This window comes from Corvus cornix, chromosome 10 (genome assembly GCF_000738735.6).
Source record: "Corvus cornix cornix isolate S_Up_H32 chromosome 10, ASM73873v5, whole genome shotgun sequence".
NCBI lineage: Eukaryota > Metazoa > Chordata > Aves > Passeriformes > Corvidae > Corvus > Corvus cornix.
In genome coordinates, this window is record NC_046340.1 from 20221752 (window position 1) to 20240349 (window position 18598).

Below are 18598 nucleotides of genomic sequence, written 5' to 3' on the forward strand. Positions count from 1 at the left end.
GTGTTTTAAAACTCCAATCAGCTTTATTTAAGCTCAACCACCAGCCTGCAAAAGCAGCTGTGATGCAAAGCCAGGCATTCCTTAAACAAGCACAACTGATCCCTGATTGAAGGATGGTGACACTGCTGGAAGAAGCCAATGCAAACAAAACTAAGGCCCTATGCAAACCCAGGGAAGGCTCGGAGAGTTAACAAGCAGGCACTGAAGAGTGTGTGAGGAAAGCTGTTTCAAGAGGAGGGATAGTGGGGAGCTCTCTGGCTCCTCACCCCATCTGTTCACCACACGGGTCTTGGAACAAAGTGCTGTGAATTCAGGTTGTGTGGGCACCAAGCTGTTCCCCAAAGCTGGTCAGAGACATTCCCTGAGTCCCCCAGCAAAGCACAAGCTCTGTCTTGTGGGATTAAGGTGGCAGAGCTGGGTTTAACTCAAAGAGTGAATTTTCTGGATTGGGGCACACCAGCCTGACCCTGGGCATGGGGCTGCAGGAATGTGTGGATGGTAGCAGGATGCCCTGGGCTCAGGAGTTCACACTGGGGCCATGTGGGGCAATGCTGGGATGTCAAGGCTTTACTGGCACAGCTGTCTCAGCTCTGTGGGTCTCAGCATCCCTGCTCTCAGCTGTGGATGGCTTTCCCCTGGGGAGGGTGGTGGGTGGGAGCCTGGGCCCATGGCCACCTGCAGCATCGCTGCTAGGTGCTGGGGTGTAACAATGCGGGCTGCAGCCAGAGGGTGAAACAGTGGGGTAGGGTCAGAAATTCTCATAGTGATGTGCAAAGTAGGTCTGGTCTTTCTTGTTCATCTGCCGGCAAGCCTGTTCCACGCTCTTTGTCATCCCGGGCGGGCCACAACTGAACACCCCGATCTTCTGCACCTGGAAAAGGAGGGAGCCAAAGGGGTCAGACTGCAGCACCAGTTCTCCCCACAGTCCAGCCCCCCTTGATCCCTTGCTCTCTGACAGCTTGGGGCATGGATGCTGACTGAGCAGTCTGTCTCAGCCTCCAGAGGCTTTTGGAGAGGTTGTCACCTCCCCATGGATCTGCCAGGGCCGTGGAGGAAGGATGGGAGCCCTCCAGCTCTGGTCAGTGGTTGCAGCTGGGGTCCTGCAAAAGCAGGGGGTGTTTAGCTGGTACGGGGCACTGCTGACTCTTGCAGCTCAGCCTGGCACCAGAGGGAAAGCAGGATTCATTCCCCTTCTGCCCTGTTCTTGGTGCAGATGCCACTGAGGTCTCCAGGACCTTGGGGGCAGGCTGGGACCAGTCCTCCACACTGGCCAGTGGGTGCACCTCCTCCTGTTCCCAGCTGGACACTGACCTCAGGGTGCACCTCCTGCAGCGAGCTGAAAAAGGGTACAAAGGGAGGGCGCCCAAAGTGGGTGATGGAGCGCAGCCCTGTGAACAGGCTCTTGTTTAGCACCTTCTGGAAATGCCGTTCACAGATGTACTGAAAGAGAGATTGGTGCACGTCAGATGGCCCAGCACAGCCCAACGTGGCCCTGCACAGCCTGGCATGGCGTGGCATGGCCTGGCATCCTTCCCATTGGATGTCCAGGCTCACCAGCATGGTGGTGCGCAGATCGAACTTCTCGGCCAGCTGTGTGATGTAGATGTGCACGGAGACCAAGCTGTTCTTGTCTAACTCTTCCACCTCCCGGATGATGTCCGTCAGCCACTCAAACTGCCGCTGAGTGCGTGTCACCCAGATGAAGTAGATCTGTGGCACATTGGGACGAGGCTCAGAGTGGGGCCAGCATCCTTGTGAATGTCCATGGACTCCACAGAGGATTTTACCCCCAAAGAGGCCAGCAGCAGCAGGAGGCATCTCAGAATCACAGAATCAGTTAGGTTGGAAAAGATCTCTGAGATCATCAAGTCCAACCTCTCAGGGGGGCTCATCTTTCAGATACTTTCTCTTACCTTCTTACACAGCAGCTTGGAGTTTATGGATGACTTGAAGACCAGGTCCTTGAGAATGGATGCGAAGGGTGTCACCCCGATGCCTCCTCCCACCAACACCGACACCTCAAACTTGTTCCACTCCTGGTGGCCCTCCCCAAAGGGCCCGTCCAGGTAGAGCTGGAAGGGAGTCAGCCGTTAGCAGAAGTCTCTGCTTGCCAAGGTCTTGGCTGCCCTCAGGACTGGAGAAGAGCCTCAGGCTTGGCACAACCCATTGCTGAGATGCTCTTGGGCTCAGATGTCCCCATGGGTGAGATCCTGTTCAGGGCTCACCTTGGGCAGTGTGCCGAGGAGGCCCAGGTTCTCAGGAGAGTAGAGCTCCCGCAGACGGGTGGTCCAGGGCCCCACGGCGCGGATGTGCAGGCTCAGCGTGTCGTCGTGCGGCGCCGAGGTCAGCGTGAAGGGGTGGTACTCGGTGGTGCCCAGGGCCACGCAGGCAATGCGCACCCACTGCCCGGACTTGTAGTCAAAGTCCTGTGGCCGCTGGAACTGCAGGTGGGTGACACCTGTGGGGAGATGGGGAAGGTGGAGCTGTTGAGGAGGTGATGTTCCTGCATTGCTGCAGCCCCTGATGCTCTTGCAGGGAGCCTGGGCTGGGCTGCTGCTGTGTGGCCAGGGATGTTGTGGTACCTGAGGGCAGGAGCTCCGCTTTCACCACACTGATCTCCACCTTCTTCCTGCTCAGGCTGTACAGCTTGTCTGCACTGTAGATAAGAGCCGGGATGATGAAGTAGATATAGAAACGGGGCTGCTGGATCAGTGCGTAGCTGCCATGGATGATGACCTGGGCAGGGAGCAGAACCCTTTAGCAAGGTGATCGTCACCCCAGGGATGATTTGGTGTAAGCTCAACAGCGTGGGGAGCCAGGACTGGGGCCACCATCTCCCTTGGGACCACCCCAGCTATTCCATCTCATCAGCTGCACTGACTTGACCTACAGGCTTGCAGTGCGTTGGCACCATCCCTCCCTTCCAGCCCAAATCCTTTACCAGGATGTAGAGCAGCACATAGAGGTGGTGAGTGATCCAAAAGCCCTGGAAGCTGACACGTCGGAAGTGGTGGGTGGCAAACACGTACATCACAGCAAGGACCACGAGAAGCAGCACTCCTGTCATGCCTGTGAGAGGAAGAGTGGGGAGGCCCTGTGGGCGGGAACAGGGTAGCCCCACAGGGGCTCTACCTGGGCTGGGCAGAGGGCTGTCCATCCTGGGCACAGGTGTGCAGGTCTGTCTGTTAGGTGTTCTCACCTGGAATAGTCTGGAAGAACCACCAGTAATACTTCTGTGGGAGCTGTGACCTGGAGAAAGCAAAGAGATTGCACTATGGAGTGACCAGAATGAAGTAATGGTTTCCATTTTCATTTCTGTCCATGCCCAGGACACCTGGTCTGGACTCTGCTTTAAATTCCACCTACCCATCATTTGTAAAGACACTGGAGAAGAGGCAGGACAGCACACTGAGAGGTGTGACTGAGAAGATGTAGACATTCACTACGTGGCCTGCAGTGTGAAGCACTGTAAGAGACAAAAATACAGAGAAAGCATCACTTGATGTGGATGGAGATGTGTCAGACTCTGCTGATGTCCCCAGGGACCCAGAGATTCCTCCTCTTCTGTAGTGCAAGGCATCTGTGTCTCTGCAAAGTCTTTAGGCTTCTGCCTGGTCCTGCCATGGCGTGATGAGCTGCTCCTCTGCTTGTGGGTGGCACATCCCCCAGCAGCCCACCTACCTGAGAAAATCAGGGCTGCCATGGCAATCCAGCGGTGGAAGTCGACGGCAGCATCAAAGGGGATGTAGTGATTGAGGAAGGTCTCCCGCAGGACGGTGATGAGGTTGCGGCACATGGTAAGCAGGATGTAGGAGTACATGAAGGAGATGGAGGCAGCTGCTCCCCGGGAGATGATGATCCCCACGAAGGTGGTCTGTGCAATTCCAGTGCTGGGGGATGCAAAGGCGTAGTCTGGGGGGAGAGAGCGGAGGGCGTGTCACGTGCCTGGCGCTGAGGGCCATGAGCCTTCCTGCAACAAGGGGATGGCCACTCGTGTGGTTCCACCAAAAAGAGGACACCAGGGATGGTTTGTGTGGGGAAAGGGGCACAACGACCCAGAACTGCCGGGTGACAGGGTGACCTTGGAGATCCAGGGAGGAGAATATCCAATAGGGAATCTGCACCTTGGGACTGTGGCCTCAGTTGGGGAATCCAATATAAGAGGTGTCCATAAACTGGAACGAGTCCAGTGGAGACCACTAGGATGGGTGGGAGCTGGGTGACATCATGTAAGGGAAAGGCTGAGGGAAATGGGCTTGTTCAGGCTGGAGGAGATGGGTCAGGGAAGTTGGCTGTCTGCAGCCATTACATGGAGGCACAGAGCAAGTCTTTCTCAGGGATGCACAATGGAAGGATGTGAGGCAGGAGCACAAGTTTCACTGTAGAAAATTGAAGGTTTGATGCAAAATAAAAAGTCTCCACAGGGAAGATGGTCAAAAACTAGCAGAGACCCAGCAAAGTGGTGAAATCACCAGCCTTGGAACTCTTCACACCTTCTCTAGACAAGGCCTTCATCAGTCTTGTTCAGCTTTGGAGAAGGGTTTGCTCTGAGCAGGGCACTAGACCAGACCGTTCCAGAGATCCCTTCCAACCTCAGTGATCCCTTGGTCATCCCAGGGGAAGACTGCCACTGTTGCCCAAAGCTGTGCTGGACAGCTCCCCATCGTGCCCCAGGCAGCCCCAGCTTTGAGCCCACGGTGGGGCTGGGGGGGCACTCACAGTAGGCTCTCTCTGCGAAGACGCCGACGGTGATGGCGGAGAAGAGGACGACACAGACGATGTGGCGCCGGTAATTCTCAACGAAGCGCTTGAACTCCTGGATCTTTTGCTGAACTCTGTTCCTCTCGTACTTCTTCCGTTGTGCTTCTGTGTATGGATGCAGCTGGTACTGGTTTGCCCTGGCAAATAAAGGAGTGCTGGTGTCACCGTGAGGTTTTCCCAGCAAGGAATGGCTCAGGGCCCAAGCTTGGGTTTCCTCCCAAAGCACTGTGATCTCCCCTGCACTGCATCAGTGACAGGGGTGACCTGCAGAGCACACCATGAGAGAGTGATCTCAGGTCAGCCTGCTCTACAGTGCCTTCAAAAGCTGATAACAAAGGTGGAGAGAGTGACTCACAAATGAAACTGTAGATAAGAACTGTAAAAGAAAATTTCATAATAATACTCAACTGTCAAAAATTATGCCACAAAGGGGAAATTTCCTTAATTGGTGCAATTACGGCAAACCAAGATATTCTGGCCATCAATAACAGCTGAGCTACTTCCTTGAAGAAATACTTGCTTCTGCCCCATCAGGGAGGACCAAATTCTCTCCTGCAGCTCTTGTAGGCAGCCCAGGCAAACCAGCAGCATCCCAAGGGGCAGAGGAGCACAGGCAGGAACTGTCAGACAAGACCCCTCTCTAAAAACCACTATCCCAACCTCTGGAGTTGGCCACTTCATTTGTTTGTTTTTTTTGTAGAGGTACATCACCCAGACCCAGATACGGCACTGTCCTGCCAAGATGGGACTGTTTCTGTAGTTCCTTGGCCAATGAGTGCCTCCTTGGAGTAGTGTCATTTGACTGGAGGGCTACCCATTCTGACATGGAGATGTGAGAAACAGCAAACAGGCTGAGCCCAAGCCCCAGAGACACAGCCAGTGAGGGGACTCACTTTCTTCCTGGTCTCTTCCTCAGTTCTTGGCCTTTTCGCTCCGTGTAGTGACTCACAGTGTCCAGATTTGAGTCTTTGTTCTCCTCTGAGATGGTTCTGTGGAAATAGAGCTATGTCTAGCCCAAAGCTCTATTTGCCAGAAGTGCTTGCCAAAATCTTCCCTTTTCTCCACTTCTCGTCTCGGGCTCAGCTGGGAATGTGTCCAGCTTTTTCCCACAAGCCTGCTTGCATTAACTTTAATTGCACATGGTCTGGATTCAGTCCAAGATAACCCCTCCCTCTGACAAGCAAGGCAGGACTCCCATCTCCACACAGAGGATGCAACAGGGCTCTACAGGAGGCAATTCCTCCCCTCTGGCTGTGCCCAGGGAGGAGGATGGCAGCCCCACTGCAGCGCCCAGCGTGCACCTCCCACCCCTTCCCCAGCGCTGGGAGTTCCAGCATCTGGTGGGAGCAAGTGTTGGAAGGCCTGGGCTGAAGGATAGATGTGAGCCAGGGCAGAAGGAGAAGGAATAGCAACAGTGACACTAAGGAAGGGAGCTTACCCTTTCGGCTCTTTCTTTTTTATGAAGGAGACACAATTTTGCAGATTTTGCTTGAACACTTCAGGGACACCTTTGAGGAGACAAAAGGACAAACAGCCATTCAGAAGGTGCAAGACAAAGATTAGGAATCTCCTGTGGGCAGGGAAAAGCTCGGAACTGGCCCAAACATGTCACACATGAAGCAACAGCTGATGTCCCATTACTGCGGTTGGGTTGGGGGAGACGGATGAACCAGGATTTGAGAGTTCCATATTGGGTGCTGCCCACTGCCTCCAGCCTTGCAGGGCCAGGGGCGTCCCAGTGCTCGTGCCCACTGACCTTTGACACAGAGCTGGGTGAGCCGAAGCTCGCTGTCGTGGTCCCGCAGCATGTAATGGAAATTCTCCCATGTCAGCTCATCCCTGTCCTGGAACCCCGAGGCCCGAAACATGGACTCGGTCACCTGCTCTGCCTGTTCTCTTGACAGGCAGTTGTTGGAGATCTCGATGAAGGACCTGAAGCAAGGAGGTAAGATGGGAACACCAGCTGAGTGCCTCAGATAACACAGGGCAGAGTCCCAGACCAGTTTCAGGGGAGAAATGGGCTCTTGGTTGCAAGTGTTGAGCCCATGGTCTTCATGGGGCCTGAAGCACAGAAACTGGGAGCTGCTTCTGAAGACATGCCTATAAACATTGTGAAACATTAGGAGAGAGGAGGAAGAGTACCTGAGCATCCTCAGAAACTCCTCCTTGGAGAGGAACCCATTCTCATCAATGTCATACATCCTGAACATCACCTTGGATTTCTCCTCTGGGGACCCTGGTGGGGAGGGAGAGAGGCAAAGTAAGAACAAGATCCTATTTTCATCAACAAAGATGCTTTCATATGTTGTTTTTGAATGTCTGGACCTGCAGCAGTGAAGCCTCACCCTTCCACTTGACTTTCTCAAGTGCAAGGTGAAATATTGATCACATATTCTTTCTTGCACATTATTTTTCGAAGACAAGGTGTGCTTTTGCACAGCAATGATTTCTCTGGGAGTTGTTTTGATCGAATCTGGCATTCAACACCTCCACCTATGAATCCACCTTTCCAGTGGTCATTTAGGGAGAATCAGATTGCAGACACGGTTGCTATGATCTCTCAAGTACAGCATGCACAGCCCTTTCAGGAGAAGGGCAGACATGTCTGTGGTGCTGGAAGACAGCTCCCCTTGTGAGCCATCTTCCAGAAAACACAATTACATTGTCATGCCCCTAACTCAAGCTGAAGCTGTCCTGAGTGAAGGGAATTTAAATCTGTAGCAGGTTCAAATGCCTATAGGTTGATCTGCTGGGTGAATCTTGTCCTCCACTCTGACAGAGCCTAGAAATGGGACCAAGGGCAGCAGATGGAGGCATTAACCAGCTCCAGCTCCCACCTTTCATGAAGACCACCAAGATGTCCAGGAATTCCCGGAAGGAGATGTAGCCATTGCCGTCTTTGTCAGCCAGGGAGAACATGGAGTCCACAAACATGGAGTGGTCTTTGAGCCCCAGGGCTTCAGCAAACTCAGCCCTGGTCAGCTCACACGTTAGAGCCTCCTTTGCCTTCTGTGAAGATTCAAGGCTGAGCTCCCCGGCATCGGATCTGTCAATTTCCAGCACCTGCAGGTTGTGTCCCACAAAAGAAATCCTGTGAGTGATGGCAGAGCACGAGGCTGCTGTTTCCTTTCTGACCTATTGCACAAAGACTGGTGGCTCCCTGGCACAAAACTTGTGGCAGATACCACGGGGAAAGTCCCGTGTCTTTCCTACACGGTGTGACTTTTCACACTCCACACGACTGACCACTCTGGAGACCTGATACACCACCCAAAAGTCTCTTTGCCACTTTAGGCACTTGTATCACTGCAGCAGATCTCCCTTTGTCTTCTGCAAAGGAAAATGTCCCTCGGTCCTGGAAGTATTGGCAGCTTCCTTGTGTGTGGCTTTCCAGCTCTTAGAGAGAGCACCAGCCCCAACTTTCTTTGCTTAATCAATACAGAAATACCTTCCACCACGCATCAGGGCTTGCTATACCTCTACACACCTGAGCAAACAGGTGCCTGAAGAAAGTCTCCAGAATTTGTTTTCTCTGCTCCTGGGTGACTGCCCGTTTCATCAGGCTCTGCTCCTTCATCTCAGACAGATGCAGGTCAAATCTGCTCTCCTTCAAGTAGTCTCCTAGCTTCCCGATGAAGATGCTCCTCTCAGCCTCCTCACTGAAGAGCAGCACCTGCAAAGGACCCACCAGCTGGCCGTGATCATCAGAGGCCCAGCTCCATGGTATTTTCTGGACCTGGTGGTTCTCAGGAGGCCACAACCTCCCTTCAAGGACTTACACTGCTCCCAGTGTCCCCAGCTGAGTGGTGCAGAGGACTGTGGAGGGTCCAAGGGAAGGTGTCATACCCCATGCACCATGGTACTTACCAGGTCGTAGTCCTTGGGGCTCTTCAGGAGCAGAGCTTTGTTCCCTTTGTTGTTGGAGAGGATCACCTCCACTCTTTGGTGGGCTTTCAGGTTGATGCTCCGGAGCACAGACCCTCTGCTATCCAGCACTTTGAGCACTTTGTCAGCTTGGAGCTGAATGTAGACAGGAGAGCTGTCTGTCTTGGGCCCGTGCCACTCCAAGGCTGGTGGGAGAGAGCACAGGACTCAGCTGGAAAGGCTCCTACTAATCCCAGAACCTCCTTCACCGAGAGGCAGTTTGGGAGTGATTTCATAACCAGGCACATCTTAAAGGAATAATGATGATCTCCTAAGTGCAGAGCTCAAGCACATGGACACAGGAGGAGTACAGACTGTGGAGCAGGGAGGCAGGATTTTTCCAGTGTGCAGAGCAAGCAGATACAGTCCCTCTCCTGGATCTACTGGTGAAATTGCTCTACACAGGTTTCCTTCAGGCATGGTGTGATCTGGGGAGGATTGGAATCAGAGTGGCACAGGATGACTCAGGTTGGAAGGGACTCAGGCTGGAAGGGTATCTTGCCCAACCTCCTGCCCAAAGCAAGACCAGTCACAGGTCAGTCTGCTCAATGCTTTATCGGGTCAAGTCTTGGATAGGATGGGCTACCAAGCTCTCTGGGCTCCCTGTTCCACTGCTTGACTATGCTCCTGGAGTTCCTCCTTACATCCCATCTGGGTATAAGCCCCAGGCCCAGCCCTGCCTCAGTGTGTGCCCTGACTGCAGCAGCATCACCAGGTGCCATCGCAGGGTTGAAAGTGCCCCCTCACCGTGTATGGCCTCGCTGGACACCTCCCTGCGCACGCTGGTGCCCTGCTTCCTCTGCAGCTTCTTGAAATCTCTCTTGCGGAAAGCGGCAACAACCCAGGCAACAAACAGAGTCACTGGGGATACACGGGAGAAGGAGGCATGAGAGATCACGCAGCTCCTTCCCAGTTTCGGCTCCCTCCTGGTGCCCAAGGACCCTGCCATCTCAAGGACCTCAGGAGTGACCGGGACTCCGCAGCTCCTGCTGGGAGGTGCTTTGTCCGTGGGCACCCAGCCCCTCTCTCTGGTGGAGAGGTGAAAGAGGAGAAGGGTTAAGAAACAGAGTGACAAACCCAGGGGCAGACAGCAGAGGACGACGATGATGATCCCGAAGCCTGCGCCGCTGCCTGCAAAGTAGTCCAGCACCATCATGGGTGTGCAGTTGGCCAGGTGTTGAGCTGTCAGCTGCTGGGGCTGGGGGCATGGGTCCCCTGCAAGGGGGAAACAAGCTGTGAGTGTCATTGACCTTGTACCCAGCTCACCTGCATCGCCCCTAGGAACTTCTGCATTAAGATGTTGATGGGGTTTGTGGCTGAGTGACTCAGGGAGCACTGCAAAACTGGGGTGCTTGAGTCAAACTCCAGATCTTGGGGACAGCCTTTGGGTTTGAGTTCAACCTTTGCCTGCCACAGCAAACCAAGCACAGAACTGGACTCTAGTGCTCTGGAGCCCATCTCCTGATGGGATGGGCTGGCCAAGGGGCACCCTGAGCCACAGCAAACTGGGGCTCAGAGCCTCTGCTCATCTGGATGCTGCAAATCCAGGGAGACCTCCTGGTGTGATTACAAGGAATACACACCAAGGGAACAAGGGCTGGAACGTGACCCAGATGAAATGCTTACAGTAAATGGAAAGAGTGTGGCAAGATTCCAAGAGGAAAAGGCATATTGCCAAACACAGTAGTAGGGATTTTCCCTTTGGGATCATGCCTGCACTTCAGCTCTCTTTCAACACCTGCATCATGCATCAACGTCTTGCTCACAAGCAACCCTTGCATTTTGTGCCCATTTTGCTGGTTTAGGGTCATAGCAAGTGTGAGGCTTGAGAAACTCCAAACCTGATGTGTTCCCTGTGTCACTGAGTCGCTGGCTGTGTCACTGGGATGACTCTGCTTTTCTTGCTGCCTTGCTGCAGCCATTCCCTCCCTGCTCCCTCCCAGTGCACAGTGCACTCACCCTCTCTCCAGACGAACACGTGGGGCTGGAGGTCTGTGGATTTGGCATAGGTGACAGCAGTCAGGACACTGTGAAAGGTGGTGTTACGGATCTCCCTGACTTCCTCCTCGGTGAACAGCCTGAGGAAAAGGAGGTGGAGACAAGTGGTGGCCCCAGGTGTCACTGACCAGCAACAGGAGGGAACTGAGGAAGCTGGAGGATGCTTTTTCCTCCAGCCCCAGTTTCCATGTGTTACTGGGGTTTGGAGAGCAGCTACCAGATAGGGACAAGGCCATTACCCATTCTTGGTGTTTTCGAACCAAAACCTGTCGCTATCACGCAGGCGCACAAACTGGTCCAAGATGATGGCAGAGAAGAGGGAGCCATCAGCCTCCAGCATGCCTCCAGGGAGCAGCTCCAGCGCAGCCGTGTTGTTGGCATACAGGGCAGCGACGTTCTGCAGGACCTGGTGAGAAACCCCACCACACGTGAGGGAATTCTGCCAGGGCATCAGAAAGTCCTGGCAAGCCTTAGGAGGTGTGAGGAATGTGCATTTCCCAGGCATCACACACTTCTGTGGGCTGGGAGGATGCTGAGCCTCACAATGCCTCAAGCTCATGGCTTGAACTCGAGCGACTGAGCATCGCTCCCAGAGCATCTCAGCTTCAGGAGGAGCAGAGTGCCTGGGGGCACGGCAGTTTAGCACTGGGGCAGGATGGGTTATTCATGCCATGTAATTACACAGTTACCCCAATGCAAGAATGAAAATTACACAGCTACCCCCCTGCAGGCATGAAAATCAGCCAGGGCAGGACATGCACGGATCTCCCTCTTCCTATGATGCTGCAGAATTCAGTTCCTGCCTGGAATGTCCCATCAGCCTATGGCCCACATACATTCCTTGCCCAGACCAATTTGCTGTTACCTGTGGCTCCAGGTGTGAGGCAAGGTTTGACCAGTTTTGGAGAGGTTTCAACCCAAATCGCTCCCGGGCTTGGTTATAGGTTGGCAGGCCAAGGTCTCGCCCACGCTGAACCCAGCTGGCCACGTAGTCGGTGCGGGAGTACTTCAGGGGCCCATACCAGTAATCTGTGGGTGGATTTGAAGCCATGGTGATGGCAAGGCAGAGCCAGAGGAGCTGCCCCAACTGCCACAGCTGCTGGCCCGGCCTTGTCCTCTGCCATGGGCTGTGCCAAACATGGAGATACCTCCATGCCCTTGCCAGAATGGTCCCATGGACAATGCCCCTCCATTAACAAGGCTGAAGCTGAAGCAGAAGCATGTGGTTGGGTGCTGCTGGAGGAGGCAATGGGACCTGCCTCCCCACCTTGGCCCCGGCACAGCCTCAGGCGTAGAGGTCCCCCACTAAGGCACAGCTGCAGTACAGACCTCGGAGATCTTCCACCACAACATTGTCCTCCCGCTCTGCGATCTGTGAGCTCATCCCCAGCAGGAGGTTGTCCACATCTTCTGCCTGCTGCAGCCCGGGCCTCTGAGAGGTATGGGAAGAGCAAGTGATTCCTCTTGCATGAGGGAGGACAGACAGTAGCCCCACAACCCGGAACTGGTGCCCCCAGGGGTGCAGACCCATGGTGCAGGGGAATCGGGGACTTCTTCCAGGCTCATTTTCTCCACATCAGCTCAGCCTTGAGGTCTGAGCCTGACACAGCTGAAGGCTGGGGATGCTGGACGGGGAGGATCTCTCACCCCTTGTCCGGCTGTCATACTCTGCACCTAATTTCCCTTTCAGACCCCTGTGAGGTCCCCCACAACACAGAGCAAGACATGAAGCCCCCTGGCCAGCCTGCCACATCCTCAGGACCCCTGTGCTCCCTCCCCTGTACCTCTCTGCTCCAGTAGCTGTTGCAGAGCCGCACTGCTGGGAACGAGCCACTGGAGACAGACACGTTCTGGAACCGGCACTTGGTGTCTCTGGAACAACAGAGAAGAATTGGACCCTCCCAGGGCTGCCTGGAGCTGACAGGGCTTGGCTGTCTCAGCCGAGGGCAGGACATAGGGAAGAGACAGAGACCATCCCAACAAAGACCATTCCCAGCCACCAACCCAGCTCGGGTATTCCCTCCCCTGACACAGGCACTGCAGTCCCATAATCCTGCCGGGCTGCTCCTACCTCTTGTAAACACCTGGAGGCACCATGGTGGCCAGGAATTGCCCCGCAGCCGCCACGAACTCTGGAGAGAGGCTGGGGTCCAGGTGCTGCTGGTAACCTGTGGGGCAGCAGCCAAGCTGGAGGGAAAAGGGGCCAAACTCCCTCTCCCTCCCCACCCACCAGCTCCCCTGGTCCCCCTACCCCTGCTTCCAATACTCCTTTGTCTGCCTACCCCTCACCTTGGTACTCCGGGACCGGTGTGCCCAGCAGGGTTGGCAGCCACTCATACAGAACAATGCTCTAGGGAACAGGGAAGCTGGGTCAGGGCCAGAGCCATGCAGGATGTTGGGGGTCCCAGCAGAGCTGGGGGGTCCCGTCCCTCACCTGGAAAGTGGCGATGACTCTCTTGCGAGTGTGCTGGAAGAGATCCTCATCGGACCAGGCAGGATGCTGCTGGGCCAGTGCTTTGGCCAGCTGGTTGTGGTACCGAAACCAGGCGATGCTCTCAGCCTGCAGGAAGGGGTTCTCATTCCCCCAGGCACTCCCCAGGTCTGCAAGAGCCACCATGACCATCAGCAGGGGATGTCACCACTGGGTCTCGCTGTGCCCATGGCTGGAGGAGCACACCTAGCCCTGTGGATGCAGCCCAGTGTCCCCTTGTCCCCTTGCCCTTCCTTCCTCCCCAGGCAGACCAGCAACCTGAGCAAGTGAGAAGCAGCATGAGGCCCCCAGCATGGGTGAAGGGTTGGGCAGGTGAGGAATTCAAAGCAAGCTGAGCGAGTTTGTATCAGCAGCAGCCCTTTCCCCCAGAGGAGTTCACCTGGGATCAGAGCTGGTCTCTGACATTGCCTCCTGGGCATGTGGCCTCTGGAGTTTCTGGTGTGTCCTTGCTGGGATGTCTTCACTGGGGCTCAAATCTTCCTCCCCCTGGGGAAACTGCTGCTCTCCCACAGCCTCCTGACCCATGTGTCCTGCCTCCCTGCATCTCCTGCCCTTTCCCTTTCCTGGGGACCCCTCTGGGCTCAGCTCCAGGGACCTCCTGCTCCCCCCGCTCCCAATCAGGCATGAAAAACTATTTAAATGCCACCATTACCGTAGATCCCTTGGGGACCACCCTGTCCCGTGGATGGATCCAGTGCCTTCCACATGGGAACCTTCCCGTCCGTCTGCCTTGGGAGGCCCCTGTTGGACCCCGATGCCAGCTGCCCCCCCGAGAAGCTCCTCAGGGCATCGCTCCAGGAGTGCAAGGAGCCGTAGATGGAGCTGCCGTCCAGCCAGCCTGTCACCTCGTTGGTCTAGGGCAGGCACAGGGAATAGGCATTAAGAGGTGCCAGGATTTCCGTGGAAAGGTGTAAAAAAGAGGTCTGGAAAGCCCTAGTCTGTCTCTGGTTCTTGCAAAGCAGCCTGTTTTAACAAGAGCTCTCGGGAAGCAGACAAATACACAGACAATCTCTGTGCAAACTTTGGGAATTAGTGCCAGGCAGAGGAAAAGACCAGGTCCAGGCTTTTCAAAAGTACATTTGGGGTTGTTTTTTCCCCAATTACTTTGACTATGCCCAGAAGCAGACATCTGTGAGTCCCTGTGTAGGCTGGAAGGAGACAAAACCCATCCCTTGGGAAACTGGGAACACCAGAGCTGACCTCGCAGCAGGAAGTCCCACTGTCCTGGCAGCAGGTTGAGTATATCCCCTGACAAATGTTTGCATGGAAACAAACATCCTTTTCATTCTGAAAACATGCTGGAGCTTCCATTTTTTAAAGCTCTTAAATGCTGATAAAAACATGACTTGATAAACTGGTCTCTTCAGGATTTGTCACGTGAAAGGTTTGGGGGGATATTTCACTTTGGTGAGTTTGGCTGGGAAGATCTCCAGCATGAAAGGAATCTGGGGAACACAAGCAGAACAGCAAAATCCAGAGAAATTGGGGGAAAACCTGTGTTTATTTTCCAAAATGACTGAAATTCAGGGAAGCATTACAACTTTATGGTAGTGCCAGCTCAGCTTTGTGATACATTATTAAAGATAGAGCTTGGCGCCTAAAACAGTGTGCAATAATTAACTGACCTAATTACCTTTTCTTTGTCCAGGAAATGCTTTGACCTTGAGCAACCACCAGTGTTGCTCAGTGTGTAACTTGGAGGTTGACTTTGGGTTCATTTCATTGGTTCAAACACTAGAGAGTTGCATCTTTTTAGGGAAATAGTGGTGGTCTCATTTTATTTTTGCAAATTATCTTGGCTGCTACAGACCCCGATGGTGGGTGAAGAAGAATTTAGACGAAAGGCAAAGAGCAGAGGAGACCACACCTACCTGCTCCCTGGGATTGTTGGGGCTCTGCCCCGTCTCTGCTGCCCAGCGCACGCGCTGGAAGGGCAGGACCACATGTCCAGTGCCAGCAGGGTCAAACACTGGGTCTCCAGATGGGATGTAGATGTTGAGGAACTCAGCAGGGCAGCCAGGTTTCTCCGTCTCCAGGATGTCCAAGAGCACATGGAAACCTGGCAGAGACCAAAGCATGGTCAGCAGCTGCGAGGACTGTCCACCTGAAGCAGGACATCAGTGTGGGCAGCTGTAGGTGGGCTGAGGGGACCACCATGTGCAGCAAGGGTGATCAAGGCCAGGTTGAACAGCGCTTGGAGACACCTGGCCTAGTGGAAAAAGATGACCATTGAGGTCCCTTTCAACCCAAACATTGTGGGATTTTATGATCTCCCAGAGATAGACATCTCTGGGCCTGGAGACCTAAGACCCCACTGAGCTCCTGGGAGACAGAAGAAACTGCTCCAACTTACAGCAGTTCAGCCCAGCATGGCTCTTATCGGTCCTGTCTGGTGTTTTTGCCATGGGGCAACTCCACTGCTAAAACAAATGAGGAAGCTCCCAACAGACAAATATTAGCACTTGGGTCAGCTGGCAAAGGTCACCGAAAATCCGCACAAACTCTCCTGGCTGGACAGTGCTGTGGTACGGTGGTACCCAAGGCTTTGTGGGGCTGATCTCCACATGTGGGTCTGCTATGGAGGGCTGGGTGAGGAGCGCTCCGATGCATGGCCTTGGGTGTGTGAGAAACCAACACTTTTCCACCCAAACCACCATTTTTCCAGCCAGTGTCAGGCCCCAGCTCTTACCGAAGAAGACAGCCAGGACAGTTGTGTTCCTGCGGGAGGGCAGCCCCGAGGGTCCCTGTGCCACCGCGTTGCTGAGCTGGCGAGCGTTGGGCATGTGGGGCTCCTGCAGGGCCTGGTAGACGCCGTCTGCGTAGTTGGCTGGCAGGAGACGCAGCAGCCTGGCCCCTGCAGTGCCAAAAACATGGAATGGGTTCTGTGGTACCCGGTGGGAGGCACAGCCATAGTGGGATACAGAGATACGTGTGCAGGTCCCAGAAGAGGGTCAGAGGATAGCATAGGTTCTCAGAGTGGCCAAGAATACGCAAGTTTTGGTGTCATCACCCAAAACGTCTTGCAACACTGGGATCAGTTATCTTAAAACCAGGAGGGATCCTCCATCCTCCATCTTCCTCTCTTCCACTTGTCCTTCTCTTGTCTATGTGCGTCCCTGTTGCCTCCTGGAGGTCAGGGGTGGTGCTCCAGTGGGTAACTGGAGCGATGCTGATGTCCCATGTTGACTGTGCAATCCTACACACCTGTGGTGTTTGCCAGCATGGCAGGAAATAGGAGAGGGAACAGCCAGAGAGGCAGCAAGACAAGTGCAAAGATGAGAGAGAAACACCCTGACCTTGCATGCACTGCTGGTGCCAAAACTGAAAAGCCCAGAGGCAGGAGGTCATTTCTCACTGGCTTGTCACCAGTGTGGTGGGCTCCATTTGCTGGTGCTCCCCAGAGGTGGGGGGAATCCTGAATTCCTGCCTTAGTTTGTGGCTTAGTTTCTGTATGTTGGTTTCCAAAAGTTAAGGTCTGACCTATTTGCTCTAGAAGAGGAAGACCTGATCTGCCAGGGCTGGTTTTCCCTGGCAGGCTTTGGTGTTACCAAAGGGCTGGTGACACACGTTGTGTGGGAGAGCCCTTTGGACTCGGAGGAAGCTGTGCAGCTGCTGCTCCACCTTGTGCCACTGTGTCACCAGAGCAGTGGCCAACCTGGGCTGCCAGGAATGAGGATTCAGAAACTTCAGTGTTTCAGATCCTGCCTGATCCGTCCTGGTCCCTGACTCAGGGATATCTGGAGCTGAGCCCATGGGCTGGCTGTAGGCATGAGGAAGCAGTTCACCTCTGGCAGAGGGAAATCCCAAATGCCTCTCCCAGTACCAACCAGTACATGGTATCTGCTCTGTGCAGGGCAGAAAATCAATAGGTTCAGCATTCCCGGACCATGAACTCTTCCACCTTGTGTTGAATCCTGGTTGAACTACATGCTGATTTTGGCTAAAGACGGTTTTTTGCAGCACTGGGATCCCTGACCATCACAGAAACACCTGCTGGAAAGAGCTGGGTCCTCCCTGCCTTGGATATTCTGAGTGATCTCACAAAGGCACAGCTTTGCTCTGGGACAGATCCAACACCAGCATGACCTGCAGGTTGTGCCTGGGCAGCAGCTAAAGGTGGCAATGCCTGGACACGGGCTGCCTGGCCCCTCCACACTTCTCTATCAGGGCTCTCAGGTGCTTCTGGGGTCTAGAGGTCTAGCTTCAGTGGTCTGAGGGCCGTGGGAGGTGGCGTTGTCTGCTCACCTGCCTGGTTCAGGCTCAGGTCAGAAAGGTTTCTGTCTCAGCCACAAAGCAAGCCAGTTGGGCAAGGGGCAGCTCGCCTCACCCCATCCCACCTTTCCTGTCCCCAGGCCTGGCACTCACCCACGGAGCCATGGCTGTGGTGCAGCAGGTTGTTGTACCAGCCGTCGTAGCGCTGGACCTCCCAGGAGATGCTCTCCTGGGCTCCTGGAAGAGACAGGACCCACTTGATGAGCAGCAAGAAAAAAGCATGAAACAAGCACCACCACTAGAGAATTATATTTATATTGTGATCTTTTCCCATAGTCTTTCTGCAACTTCCCAAATATGCATTTTTTTAGACAAGTTTTGCAGTCCTTTTGAGGGACAATAGCTAAAATTAGAAATTTGTGCTTGTGATCCTGATGTCCCCAGATCGATTTGTGGCCACCACCAGTCTAATCCCAAAAGACATTCCTCTTCTCTTTCTCTCTCACTGGATCAGAAACCTCTCCTTACTTCTGACTCCTACAATGTCCACACGAGCCAAGGAAAGATCTTGGCTCTGGAGTTGCGCTCTTGTGTCAGCATCAGCCTTATTTCCTTCATGTTAATTTTGATTGCTTTTACTTTTACTTTTTACTTTGCTAATACTAGCAAAGACTTCCAGTTCCTGCTTACAAGCTGTGTACTCATCTCAGCTGCAGTAGTGCAGTCTCTCAACCTGCACTTGGCTCCAATTTTTTCTTATCTCCTCACAAACTGCATCATAGAATCATATAATCATAGAATTTGGGTTGGAAGGCACCATAAACGCCTGTTCCATTCACCCTGCCATGCCATTCACCCCTTCCACTAGATCAAGTTGCTCTGATATGATGCCCTATGGGTCAGAGGAAATTCCCCAGAGGGGCATCAGCTACCCAGGATCTCCCCTTGGGTTCCCTTCCCCAAAATCGCACTTACTCCCCAAGGTCCACGTCCCCATCAGAACCACAACCAAACTCAACATCGTTGCTGCAGGTTGCATCAGCCACTGGGTCCTTGGAAGCAGCGACCTGCAAATGGAGAGGAGAGGGAGGGAGGTGGAGCTGGAGGTGGAGGTGGGCTGCTCCCCGAGGCAGGAAACATGCACAGACCAAAACCTCAGCTCCTTTTTGTGGTTTCTGCTGCTGGGTAAAACCCCACTGCTGCCACCATCTG

General features: G+C 54.1%; 1 protein-coding gene across 3 annotated transcripts in view; it reads right to left on the minus strand.

Annotated features, from left to right (window-relative positions):
* The window catches only part of LOC104697496 (dual oxidase 2-like), a 27273-nt gene continuing 8675 nt past the window's right edge, over positions 1–18598 (minus strand). For 2 of the 3 annotated variants that reach the window (XM_019293641.3, XM_039557901.1), the window contains exons 2-34: positions 18362–18453; positions 17540–17623; positions 15864–16028; positions 15046–15233; positions 13827–14028; positions 13118–13284; positions 12973–13033; positions 12755–12851; positions 12468–12555; positions 12013–12115; positions 11549–11712; positions 10923–11089; positions 10645–10763; positions 9763–9900; positions 9433–9546; positions 8629–8831; positions 8249–8434; positions 7599–7824; positions 6904–6997; positions 6518–6693; positions 6200–6269; positions 5655–5750; positions 4720–4898; positions 3682–3912; positions 3367–3466; positions 3200–3249; positions 2942–3069; positions 2583–2736; positions 2226–2458; positions 1914–2072; positions 1555–1710; positions 1312–1440; positions 749–871 (exon numbers count right to left, since the gene is read on the minus strand). In XM_019293641.3, the coding sequence (XP_019149186.3) occupies positions 749–871; positions 1312–1440; positions 1555–1710; positions 1914–2072; positions 2226–2458; positions 2583–2736; positions 2942–3069; positions 3200–3249; positions 3367–3466; positions 3682–3912; positions 4720–4898; positions 5655–5750; positions 6200–6269; positions 6518–6693; positions 6904–6997; positions 7599–7824; positions 8249–8434; positions 8629–8831; positions 9433–9546; positions 9763–9900; positions 10645–10763; positions 10923–11089; positions 11549–11712; positions 12013–12115; positions 12468–12555; positions 12755–12851; positions 12973–13033; positions 13118–13284; positions 13827–14028; positions 15046–15233; positions 15864–16028; positions 17540–17623; positions 18362–18425 (4614 nt within the window). In that variant the 5' untranslated portion in view covers positions 18426–18453. Of the gene's footprint in view, positions 872–1311; positions 1441–1554; positions 1711–1913; positions 2073–2225; positions 2459–2582; positions 2737–2941; positions 3070–3199; positions 3250–3366; positions 3467–3681; positions 3913–4719; positions 4899–5654; positions 5751–6199; positions 6270–6517; positions 6694–6903; positions 6998–7598; positions 7825–8248; positions 8435–8628; positions 8832–9432; positions 9547–9762; positions 9901–10644; positions 10764–10922; positions 11090–11548; positions 11713–12012; positions 12116–12467; positions 12556–12754; positions 12852–12972; positions 13034–13117; positions 13285–13826; positions 14029–15045; positions 15234–15863; positions 16029–17539; positions 17624–18361; positions 18454–18598 lie in introns of all 3 variants that reach the window. The other variant, XM_010412396.4, reaches the window with a different exon arrangement.